Source organism: Pterocles gutturalis, unplaced genomic scaffold (genome assembly GCF_000699245.1).
Source record: "Pterocles gutturalis isolate BGI_N339 unplaced genomic scaffold, ASM69924v1 scaffold40372, whole genome shotgun sequence".
In the NCBI taxonomy this organism is placed as follows: domain Eukaryota; kingdom Metazoa; phylum Chordata; class Aves; order Pterocliformes; family Pteroclidae; genus Pterocles; species Pterocles gutturalis.
In genome coordinates, this window is record NW_010116882.1 from 5,594 (window position 1) to 18,075 (window position 12,482).

General features: G+C 51.8%; 2 protein-coding genes across 2 annotated transcripts in view; both read right to left on the reverse strand.

Moving 5' to 3' along the window:
- PLIN1 (perilipin 1) overlaps positions 1-3,724 on the reverse strand; it is a 4,985-nt gene extending 1,261 nt beyond the window's left edge. The window contains 6 exon segments of the mRNA XM_010075633.1: positions 491-643; positions 1,152-1,351; positions 1,450-1,702; positions 2,042-2,124; positions 2,270-2,468; positions 3,680-3,724. Coding sequence (XP_010073935.1) covers positions 491-643; positions 1,152-1,351; positions 1,450-1,702; positions 2,042-2,124; positions 2,270-2,468; positions 3,680-3,724 — 933 coding nt within the window.
- A 6,385-nt stretch (positions 3,725-10,109) lies between these two features.
- Positions 10,110-12,318, reverse strand: PEX11A (peroxisomal biogenesis factor 11 alpha; the record flags this gene model as incomplete). Its single annotated transcript, XM_010075635.1, has 2 exons — positions 10,110-10,675; positions 12,203-12,318. Coding segments are annotated over 2 exons (682 nt in total), but the record flags the coding sequence as incomplete, so codon positions are not given.
- Positions 12,319-12,482: the final 164 nt, after the last annotated feature.

Consider the following 12,482-nt stretch of genomic DNA (forward strand, 5'->3'; position numbering starts at 1 on the left):
CCTGTCCTGGGCTGTGCTTCCGCTGCAGGCAAAGGGCAGCGACCCCAACCTGCCACTTCCCGTCCCTGCGTCCCAGTGGAGCTGCTGCTGGGGACTGTTCCCAGCCCCATGGTCTCCCGCTGCCCCTTGCTGCTGGGACCATGGAGGCTGGGGGGATTTTTTCGGGGTGTTCAGGGGCTATGTGGGGTGCTGAGACCCCACAGCAGCAAAGGAGCCTTGACTGTACAAGCCAGGGAGACTCTGCCTGGCATGGAGGTTGCTCACAGCACCCAGCTTTGGGGGGTCAGGGAAGGGGGCTGCTGGGGCTGCATCTGGCCCCCTTGCCAACACATCCTCGCCTTCTCCAAGACACAGCTCCTGCCGTGATTCAGCAGGGATGGGGGCCTGGTCCTCGAGGGTACGGGGGGGAACATCTCCCATGCTGGCATGGTACATGGGCAGGAGGATGTTTTGGGGAACCCCCGTCTCACTGCCTCCCTTTTCTCCATACCTCCTTGGCATCGTTGCTGTCTTTCTTCCCCACCTTCTCCTGCTTCTGCTCCGGCACCTTGCTCTGCCGCCGGCTCAGCCTGCCGGCCGTGGTGCTCTGCCCATCACCGTGGACCTGCGGCGCCTCGGGCTCGCTCGGCTTGGCCACGCTGCCCTGGGAGGGGAACAAAAAGCCACTGCTCTGGGGGAGCAGGCAGGTCCCATCCACCCCATCCTGCTTCGCCTAAGGATTTCACGGGGGCCCTGGGATGCGTGGGGAGCAGAGGGGTTTGCTTGGGCACATGGGAGGAAATCCTGAGGGCAGCTGGGAGCCCCAGAATTTCGGCACAGGCCAGGGAAGGGGTTCCCACCGCAGCACTGGGGGGGAGAGGAGAGGCGCCTCCTCCTCCCCATCCTCTCCAGGCCCCTGGGGGGCTTTATGCTTTAGGGAGGATGTCATGGCAAGGCCATAAATCAACAATATACATTGTGAGCTGACTAAAAATAACATCCTGCTAACATGGCACAAGGTTGTGTGTGAACATGCCATGGGAACCAGCAGTGGCCACCACTCTGCTCTCAGATGTGCTCCAAGGAGCCTGAAATATCTCATCTGAAAGCAAAATCAGCCCAAAAGAGGGTACAGGGGAGCAGGAATCTGGCAGGCAGATTTTGGCACTCACCAGGACGGGGATCCAGGTGGCCAGCTCCTGCCCTTTGTCTTTGGCGCGCTGGAGGCCGTGGGTGGTTTGCTGGTAAGCGCGATGGGAGACAGTGCTAACCAGGGTGCCAATCCGGTCCAGGGTGCTGGGAGCACTGGGATCACTGGCCTGCTCCTGGGAGACCTTTACTGCTGACCCACGCTTCTCTTTGGGCTTCTGATCTAAAGGCAGAAGCACAGACAAAACATTGGGGAGGTTATGTCCTGGTGGGACAACCCTCCCCAGACACCTTCAGATGGGATGTGGGTATCAGAACTACCTGCTTCTTCGTCCTCCTCTGGCAGCAGGTACTCCACCAGCTTCTCCAGCCCTCCCAGGGCCGTGTCGACCCCTGCAGCTGCCATCTGGGTCACCGAGTTCCTCCTCGCGTACCTCGCCGTTGTTTCCACGGTGCTCTTGGTGGCCTCGTAGCCTTCCGTTGCCAGCTCCATGATCTTATCCACGGAGTTGCCAATGGTGCTTTTGGCATTTTGGAGGGGGGTGGTGATGGTGTCCTTCAGTTCAGATGCAAGCTGCGGGAGGAGAGATGGAGAACAGTCCTGCTGGTGTGCTCGGGGTGGCATGGGACAGCTGGAGGGACCATGGGGACCCCAGCCATGGCCATGCAGAACAGCTCTCTGCAGCCTGGGCTGGAGTTAGCTGGCAAGGATGGCACATAGGATGCTGTTGAGCTACATTTGGGAGTGCCACAACCATCCCCTGGGCTGCAGGAGCCCCTGGAGGACCCCATGCTTGGAGGGGCTGCACCATTGCCCCCGAGCAGCCCATCACCAGAAACAAGGCCAGAGGAGACAGGCTGTGAGCTCTGCAGAGGGACCAGAGGGTCCCACACTGTCCCACCTGTGACTTACCTTATCAACAGGGTACTGGAGGGCAGGGATCTTCTCCTCCAGGTGGTCCAAGCCCCGGCAAGCCAGGTTGTTAGCTGCAGCAACTGCCTTGGGCAAAAGCACAGAGGTGGGTTGGTGAGAAGAGCTCCTGGGCTGTGCCAGGGGGTCCCACCCGCGAGTGCCAGCGCTGTCCCACCAAGGGATGCTCTGGTGCCTCCCCCCACTGTTGCACCCCGGGGATGGACTCACACTGCGGCTCCAGCCGGCGCACCACGGGCTCCACGCTGTGCATGGCCAAGGTGCTGGCACCCTGCACGCCCCGCTCGTAGACCTCGCAGACCGAGGCCACGAGCGGATGGGCCTCTTTGGTGCTGGCGTAGGTCCGCTGGAGGCTTTCGCAGGTCGAGCTCACCACGGGCAGCTGCAGGACCCTCTGCAGCACGTTCTCCTGTGTGTGGCAGAGGGGCACAGGTTAGCCAGCAGCCCTTCCCTGAGGAACACCCCATGACCCGCATGCTGGTGGCATTCGGTATGTGGCAGTGACCACGGAGGACCTCAGCTCATGCTGGAGGAGGAGGAGGGCATTTCTCAAATCCCATGGAGGGTCTCCCACCCATATTGTATGGCACAGCCATGGACAACCAGGCTGGCTGCTGCTGCTGATGGAGCAGGGACACCTCAGACAGTGTTGGGGGGGGGATGGGCACCTCTCCTCCAATCTCCCAAGCCTGGCTGTCCAGGAGCTGCCTCTGGCTTTACACCCTGCTCTGGTTCTTCCATCTGACCCAGCCCTTGGACCCATGAAGTCCAGCAAGGCTCTGCGTCTCCATACCCTGCCAGCACGGGCGATGTGGGATGCCAGTATGACCCAGCAGAGACCACACCTGCGTGTGCTGCCAGTGCTGGAGCACGGCTGGAGGCACGTTCCTCAAAGACAGGTGAGCAGGATGGACCTGCTGCTCCAACCCTCTGCTCCTGCCCTCACCCAGCACCCACCTGGCCGGGGGAGACAGCCCAGCGAGATGCTGCAGCCCCAAAGGAGGAGTGGGGCCAGTGCTGGCTCATCACAGCAGCCAGGAGGTAAGAGCTCTTGGGGTTCCACGGGACAGAGCACAAGGAGAAGCGGGGCTTTCTCCTGATCACCAGTGGACGAGCAGCCAAACTTGGCTTCATGTCTCACTTGTGACCACGACTGGACTGTGAATGTGCATGTTTGATAAAAACTGTATTTTGTGCTGTATTGTGCTAATTTTGGCTTGATGCAGAGCCAGCCCTCTCACAAATCCCGCAGCTCAGCAATCCCAGGGCTCCAGCTGTGCAGAGCAGCACTGCATCCCCAGCAGCATGACTGCTGGAGGTGTGGGGACCACAGTGGGGACAAAGGACAGGCACTGCCGGCAGATATCACTGAGGGCTCACATCAGCTCAGGGTCAACTTTCTTCATTCTGAACTATTTAATTTCAAGCAAGTGAAAGTTTCCATCCTTTCCCTTTGATGATACTCTATGTTATTGCAGGCAAAGATCCATATAAAGATAAGAGGGGGACATGTCAGATGGCATGAGATGTGACTCATATTCACCTGGCAGACCTGGTATGCGCTAGCTGGTGCCCTTGTCACCTCTCTGCCCTTCCCGCTCTCCCTCTTTCCACACTCACCTTGTCACTTCCATTCTGCAGAACCTGGTTCTTCTTTGCCGTCATCGCGACACGTCCACCTGCGAAGCAGAGTTGGGAGCCGCAGACCCCGCTGTGAAGGCAGGGCTGGGGCTCCCCCCCGTCACTCCTGCGAGCCGGGAGCTGGGCTAGACATGCACCTCCCGAGGGTGCAATGGATGCAGTGTTGCCTAAGGCTTGACTTTTTACCAGTTAAGCTGTAAAACCAACGACTCCACACAGCCCTCCCCTGAGTCTTAAACACTCAAAGATGCAAAGAATTAGTTGAGAGGCATCTAGCTTGGAGGAGCTACAGGACAAGGCAGGATAAAGAGCACTGGCAGAGCTGTAAAGCAAACACAGAGTAACCAGGATACTAATAGATGTGCGTGAGGGCCAGGCTGAGAGATGCAGGCTGAGACGGGCTGCAAAGGCAGGACAGGAGCAGAGAAGAGCTGCAGGCAGGGACGTGCTGAGCTGCCCAGCTGTGGATGGCATCCCCTTCCTGCAGGTCCACAGCTCAATGGAAGCAACACAGAACACCCGCCTCTGCTGGTCCTGGCTGGGTGACACCCGAAAGCACACCTCCAGCTCCCACACCCGGCACAGACCCCTTTTCTCAGCAGCAGAGGAAACTCAGGAGATTTAGGGAGAGCGGGTGATCCCTGCTGTCACCCACACAGTCCCCGGAGCAGCGGGTGGGGACACACTACTCACCAAGGGGCAGCTGGTCCCCGGCTGAGCAGGAGCAGAGGGTGGTGGCTGCGCTGTCCCTTCGGCCGGAAAAAATGGTGCCCCAGCCACTACCACCACGAGGCCCCACCTCCCAGTTGCACGAGGCTGGGAGCTGGCAGGTTGCAGTGGAAACTGGCCAAAGAGCTCCCTGAAGCCACCGTAATTTGGAACAGATGACGGCAGAAAAATCCCCTTTGTCATCTGCCCTGCTGAGCCCAGAAGCTGAGGCACAGCCGGGATGCGCCGGGGTTTACTGACACTCCACCACGAGATGATGAAAAGAACCCTTGGACCTCCTCACCTCAAAACCAACAGATCACAAGCAGCAGGGAGAAGGTGAAGAGTCAGACAGGGTTTCCTAAGAGATTAAAACCTTCCTGTATTTCTGTATCCCCTGTGACCCCCTACGGTGGACCAGGAGCCTATCCTGTTGGGAAGCACAACACAGACCAAGAACATAGTTTCTCCTCAGGAGAGTTCACTAAGCTCAAGGAGCAGAAGGCAGATGTGGGGGACGCATCCTGCAGAAAACAATCTGGTTTGGCCAGGTCTGCAATTTCTAAGAGCATTCACAGGATTTTGCTGCGGAGACTTTTACCTGAGGGTCAGGGCAGACACTGCGTTAGGAAAGCTCTGGGAATTTGCAGTAGACAGAAACGGAGGAAAAAATCAGGTTGGAAGTGATCTCTGGAGGTCACCTCATCCAGCTCCTGCTCAAAGCAGGGCTACCCTCAAAACTACATCAGGCTGCTCAAGCCCAGTCTTGAAAATCTCCAGGGGTAAGATTCCCATCCCTCTGGGGCCCAGCTCCAGCACTAACCATACTCAAGGTAAACCATTTTTTCCTATGTATGTCCAACTGGAATTTCCTCTCTTGCAGTTTGTGCCCACCATCTCTTATCCTTGCTCTGTGCACCTCTGGGCAGTTTGTTCTCCAGTCTGTGCTGGTAGAGCATGTGCTCTGTGCCCCTATATGTCTTTCCCTCTTAGGGATCCTCTGCTGGACTCCAGTCAAGATCTCTCCTATGCTGGTGGTGCCAAAACAGGACACGGTTCCCCAAACATAGCCTCACAAGTGCTTCGTAGAGAGGAACTGCTCCCCTTGACCTGCCGGCGATGCTCTCACTGCTGCTGCTCTTTTGCGGCCAGCCTGCCTCGCCGTGCCCTGCCAGCTCACACCAATATTAACACATTTGCTTTTGCTATTGATTAAAAAGAAAGGAGATGACACCTGTATGGTGTGATGGGTTTGGTTATTGGTTACAGAGATCAAGGACAACTGCTCCACAGCTCTAGGAAGTGCCACACAGAAGAGACAAGCACAGCATGGTGGGAAGAGGACAAATGCCAGAGGACAAAGCAATAACTCAAGGGGATCAGTGCAGAGGAGAGAGCCTGGAGCCTGCTGACACAAGGCTGCTGCGTGTCCTGGACCACCCGGCACAAATCAGGGAGACCCTCGGTGTGCGGCTGCCCAGTGGGGGTGTGTGCCCAACACGCCTGCTCCGAGCTGTGCTGCTCGTGCACGGGAGTGCGAGACTTCCCACAGATGTGGGAAAGCCATGCACAGGAGGAAAATGCCCTCTTTCTTCCCAAAGAACCTGGAGTTCCCTTCCAGCTGGGGGCTCTGCAGAGCTCTCATCCCTGCCTTGCTAGCCGGGTATGGAGGCACAGGAATGTCCTGGGCTGTCTCCAGCTCGGCAGCGGGGTGTCACTGCTCTCCAGACAGCGGGACAAAGGGCAGCAGCTTGCTCAAAAGTTTGCTTTCTTGGCACCGAGACATTTTCCAGCCCTGCTGGCCTTGCTAACAAGCGCAGGGGCCATGCCAACTTTCTCTCTGCCTTGGCTGGAGTTGGGATCAACAGACAACACAGCCTTTGCCCTACTAACGCCTTCGCTCATCCCCTCCCCTTCCTCCGGGACAAAGCTGTGCCAGCCCTGGGCTCTGCAGTGCAAAGCCACCATCGCCTCCACCCCCTCTGCTCCACTCCACTCCACACCAGAAATACTTTCTGTGTTTCTGCAGGCAACATTTAGAGCTCGCCGGATCATCTGGGTGCAGACAGAGTTCTACACCCCAGTCTGCTCCAGAGCCATCAATACACCACAGTGAGGGATGAGCCGGATCCCTAAAGACCTTTGAAGCATCTTTACACTTAGGTCTGGGAGGGGACTGGAGAGGTAACTAACTTATTTCCATGCCCTATGGCAGGATCAGCACCCCTAAACCACTGCTGGCAGATGTCTGTCCAGTTTCTCTTTAAGGACTGTCTTCCTGGGCAATCTATTTAATCTTTTGTTTTACTTGCAGTTCAAAAAACCTCACCTGTGTGACTTAATTCTCCTTTGCTGCAATAGAAAGGTATTACCTCCTGGTTGGATTTAGAGATCAATTTATTGCCTTCCTTTTGGCAGTCAACCTTTTAGACGCTTGACCTCTCACACACTCCCCCAGTCACCTTTCCTCTACAGAACTGGTTCATTTGGTCCCTCCCTGGAGATGTTGGTTTTTAGACCTTTGATTGCTCTTGCTGCTCACCTGGGAATCCTGAATGGCTCATGCATTTCTTGAAATATCATGCCAAGCATGGTACAAACATTAGGAAGGCCTTGTCTGTAGGCAGAGTAGAAGGTTACTTTGCACATCCCACACAGACCACTCTCCTGTTAACTGTTTCCATTATGAAATGTGTATGAGACCAGTGATTCAGAAGGAAACTCTTGCTAAATCATTGCTGAATGCAGTGCTTTATACATTGTTCAGGAACTGACATTTTGGAGTTTCCAAGTTTGCAAGGCTCTTACTGCAGGGGATAGGAGCTAACAGTAAGCTCAGTTTTAATGGTTATCCTGGCTCCATCCCTTGCCCATCCCAGCTGGAGATGTGACCCTTCACTCCCTACCTGGAAGAGCTGCTGCAGTGATTTGCCCTATGACACTAGGACCCATCCAGATGAAAGGCTGTTTGTAAGACACTAAAATGCAGGTGCACCCGCTCCTCTCACCGTAGCTGTGCCTGCGCTGGGCATGAGGCTCCAGCTCTCACTGCTGGTACTCAATGGCAACTGATGGCAATTCTCAAATCATCACTTTGTTTCAGGGCATGTCACGTATGCATTTTTTACCTGGTACTCACATAGTTACTTCTTCATGTTTTTGCAACTGAAATGGGTCTTGTAAATCAGACTGACGAATCTGGCTGCCACCTTGCTGCTGCAAAAGGAAAGATCTATAAACCAAGCACAACTATAGGCAATGTGTCTTTAACAGGATCATCCTTCAGAAAATTCAGAGACAGAAGGGAGGATTCCTCCTTCAGCATCTCTTTTCCCCACCTTCTAAGTTACACACACAGGCACGGTGTCACATTCATCTCGGTTTATTGTTTGTGTTCAAACAGCTGTCCTTACTCCAACTGCTGGATTAGAAAGATACCAAAAAAAGGCACTAAAAGGATTTTCTCCATTTGTTGAGATTCTATGGCTTCAGTTCCATTCTGTTAAGGTACATTAAATTGATAGCCTCCAGCTGCAGGGCAGAAGGCAAGTATTAGTGCTTAACATCCAGTAAAGAGAGTTACTCCTGTATGCTCCAACCCATGTCATGTAGAATCAGACAGATAAGGCTGAGACAGGCTGAAAATTCACTACCCCATCTCCCAGGTTAAGTCTGTATTTGCTAATCCACACCAGTTCCTACAGGAGAAACATCAAAGCCTGGCTCAGGGCTTTGCACCGCATTTGCCTGGCACAAGGGAAAAACCCACCCTTCTCCCTCGGCAGGGCACAGAGGGGTGTAGCTGGCCAGGGGCCACATCAGTATCTTAATACATTTCCCTTTACCTACAAACTACAAGGGAAAAAGAGAAATCAGTTTGCAAAACAGTGAAAGAAGTATTCTGTATCTGAATGCTCCCCTGAGAAGAATTAAAAACTTTTTTTTTTTTTTTGCCAGAAGACAAAATTCTGTAGACAAAGTAATTCCAAGCCTGACCACAATGATTTAAGGTAAACAGGGCACGGCCTTACTTTGCCTACTCAATTCCACAATTCCTTCTCCTTTTATTAAAGAAACTACTACCTTTTAATTTTTATTTTGTGACAGCATAGTAAGAGAGCACCTTGGTCCAAGTTAGAGTAGTCTGTGCTTGCATCTCCTGACAGATTAAACAAGGAGCCTTTGCACCAGAAAGCAGCAGAACACACAGACCTAAATCTGATGAAGAAAAATGGTAATTTTATCTCCTATATAATGTGCAAATTTTTCTCAGATGGTGTCAGAACTGGCACTCTGCAAAGTCAGGAGGAGCAAAGACTACATGCCATGTAACTGCCAGAGAGCTAGACACAGCATTTCCCCTTTAACCTAGATTACACTGCCAGGCAATCATTCCAGCGAGGTAAGTGATGAGCAATAATGCAGTTGCAGGGCAAACATCAGGCGTCTTCGAATGCTAGAACCCATTCAACCAGCGAGGGAACACACAAGAAACCTTGTGGTCATGAGAAGGAAGGATAGGGAGGACCAGATAGGAAAATCTAAGCCATGAATGCCCAAATCCAGTAATAAGCTTTTCTTCGCACAGGGGATTCTGATACTAGCACGACCAACTCCATTCCAGTCCCTCCAGGAGCTTACACAACTAGAAACACGCCCTTGCAGGTTTTTGACTCAACGAGCTCTGAGCCAGGCTTCTCTCCTGAACTGCAGGTTCCAAAGCTCCTTATTATACTGGATTTCTTCATGTAAAATTAAAGCAGCAAAACAAGCTCCTTATCACAGTGTGATTAATGGAAAATTGTTGCACTTAGAATCACAGGGTTTGGGAGTTAAGGTGCGTACGGAATGAGAAATTTAGTGCTTGTGAGTGGTTTCAGATTCACAGCTTTGGAAAACCAGTTCCCTAGAAATCACAGCATCATCAGCACTCAGACGAGCTTTTCCCCCATGCTGTCCTTCACCAAAACCCTAAGCCACAGCCTGCTGGGGAGGTCAGACTCGGTGGCCAATGGTCCTTGGCTCACATTACTGAAGGAAAAGAAGAAAGTGCCAATTTCCTGGGATACAAGTTGGCACTCACGAGACCAAAGGTCCAGTGTCACCAGTGCACATTACAGAGATCACGGGAAGGTCAGATCATACCACTCTTCAGTTACCATCACTCTGCATTCAAACCACTGCCTACAGATAACAGGATCCATCAACCCAAACCCACGAGAACACTCGTACCTGACTTCAGGCCATTTTAACCACAGCTCCTAACTTGCCTGAGCCCACTGGAGAAAATCTGACTGTAGGAACCTTTGATTTGTGAGTTCCAGATTTCCAGTGTAAACACAATTAGTTATGAGTCATATGCCTATTACAGTTGTCTATGCAGCTATTTCACAACCCTGTATTACAATGTAGGAACATCAATATTTCCCTATCTAGCAGCCATGTTCCAAGCTCTGTTTCTGGTTGTGAAATACTACTCTGCCTTCTGCCATCTCCACTCCCTCAGGGAGTATGTCATAGCACCAAACTCATATGCAAAGACACAGGGAATGAAAAAAGGTAGAATTCACCTATTCAGAGAACAAAATTAATCTTGAGATTACTCTGAGACATGTTAATTTTGAAAGTGCCATATGGAGGATAAAAACCTATCAGAGGATCAAAGTGGCAGCTCGCTGCGTACTATTCAGCTCCTTTTATGTCACTGTTTCAGCTTCAGATGTGGGCTTGCTAATGTGAAGATCCCCACCAGGGAGGAGAGGATGCCACAGAAACCAATCACTCCTGGGTTGGTCTTGTAGATCCCTAGTGTATCCAAAGGACCTGAGAGATCACAGAGATTCTTCACCAAGTCCAGCAGCAAAGGAGGATGTCTTTTCAGTATCCGAAACAGCAGGAGGAGAAAACCCTGCAAACCATCACATTTCACACAGTTGAGTTCCTGATTGTGGTTGTCCCAGAAGGAATTATCCTTTGTCTTTTCTTCCTGTACAGCTTGTTCCAGCCTCCAGGAGATCTCATACCAGTCCCTGGCTAGATTCATCAGGAGTGAAAAGTAATAACACTTTGTAGCCCAATTCCGCCACTTCAGCTTATCGATGTCAGGTTGGAGCCCAACGCTGTTCAACCACAGGACCGCGTCGCAGAAGAAGTAGAGGGCACGGGCCAGGTGGGAGGCTGTAAGGCAGAAGCGAGGAACCACATCTGGCAGCTGGGTAGTTCTCCGGGCTGCTACCAAGGCGTGTACCGTGTTGCCCAGTCTGAACACTGCAAGAAACCCCACAAAGGTTAGCATGGCCTGCCCTTCACCACAGAGACGCTTGGCATGTCACTGTCCACATGTACTTTTAAAAAACATAGTGGGCTTTGGGCATTTGTATGCTTAAGTGTTTTCTTTTCACAGCAAGAGAAACTAGTATTAGCGAGGAAAGGCATGTAAACATCTCACTGCTGTCCTGCACCAGCCCAGCACCTACACACCAGTTTTGTCAATAGCCAGGACTTGCAGCTTTCTCCTGCTGCTCTGTTCTCAGCACCTGGGCTCTCTGGACCAATATCACCAACTGCTCTGAACGAGTCGGTGTCAGCAAAAAAGTGACACAAACAGAGCCTCCCATTTCAGTGTACGCTGCACTGGATTTCACCCAATTCTGCGGACAGGAGGTGTTACTGCACTAACCCCGTTGTAACCACGAGCTACAACTTCCCCAAGCTTCTGTGATACATGTGCTGAACACGATGAGACCCAAATCCCTCCTCAGCCATGAATTTGTCAGAGGTATATGTAGCTCCCTGCAAACAGGAACAGTATATTCCAGTTCAAGCTACAATGTATGGCAAGCATAGGTTCATCTGCTGCACAGTTTAGGTTTTGCCCCGTGAATGTTAATACAATATTATGCAAAATACTTTTCACAACCTGCTGCCCTGTCACAGTGACAGATGTTGGCAGCACCCAAGCTTAGTGGAACCACAAGAGTCCTGAATTTAGGCCTGATGTCTATTAGAGATTTGTTTAGAAGAAGCAAGAGAATTACGGTTATGCTGATAAACCAGCTGGCCTCTCTGCTAGAAATTACCGTACTCTGGAGCTAACTGTAATAATAAACCAAATCCACGGTAACACATTAAATTAGAATATTTGTCTCATACGTTGAAGTTGTTCCAGGATTAAGCAATTGGTAAATAGGCGTAAGATCAACTCAAAAGCAAGCAATACAACCACAGCAACAGCATACCCATAATGGATGCAACTGTGACACAGACTGAAGTGATGTATATGGTTAGACTACGAGAAAAGTATGGAAGGGTATATGATTTATTAGTGTATAAATGCTAAAGAAAATTAATATGCGAAGTAGGATATAAAAAGCCATATTGAAGGGCGGTCCTTCAGAGGTGATGTTATTGGGATGATGATCTATAACGTTAGGCTGGAAGGACTAATGAGAATGCAGTAAGCCAGCCCTGCATCGTAACTCTGTGGTCTGGCATTGAACGGAGATGGCAACTTGTTCTCTCAGTCACCAGCTGACTGTTAACTTATTTCTCTAGTTCTCCCAGTGATAATTCAGATTGCCTAATTGGAGAGGAGGATGACAAAGTAATAAAGGTCTATTTGGCCCTATCTAGCCTGTCAAGCCAAGGCAGGGACAAGGCCTATTGACAATTTTGTGGCTGTTCTAAAAGAGGTTTTGTGGCTCAAGGCGAGTTAACTACACACAAGGCCAGGAGCCGTTTTCCTGGAAGGAGCAAGTGAAGAAGCACTTATCCCTCTAGACACCAGGTACTTACTTTTCCGGCCAGAGCTCATGCTAGATTCCAACTGCTTGAGTCTCATTACCAGCTTCTCTTTATCAGCCTTACGCTCTATTAAATAGCTAAGCAACATGCATGTGTGCTGAGTGGCTCTGGAATGGAAAAAAAACGAGGAAAAAACGGTACAGAGGTGAACCGGGGCAATGCACGGGCAGGGCAGGCGCAGGGCAGCGTTCCCTCCCCAGCTCAAGCCCACCCCTCTCCCCCCCGCGCGGTGCCAGGGCGGGTCACACCGGGGAAGAGGCACAAGCTAGGC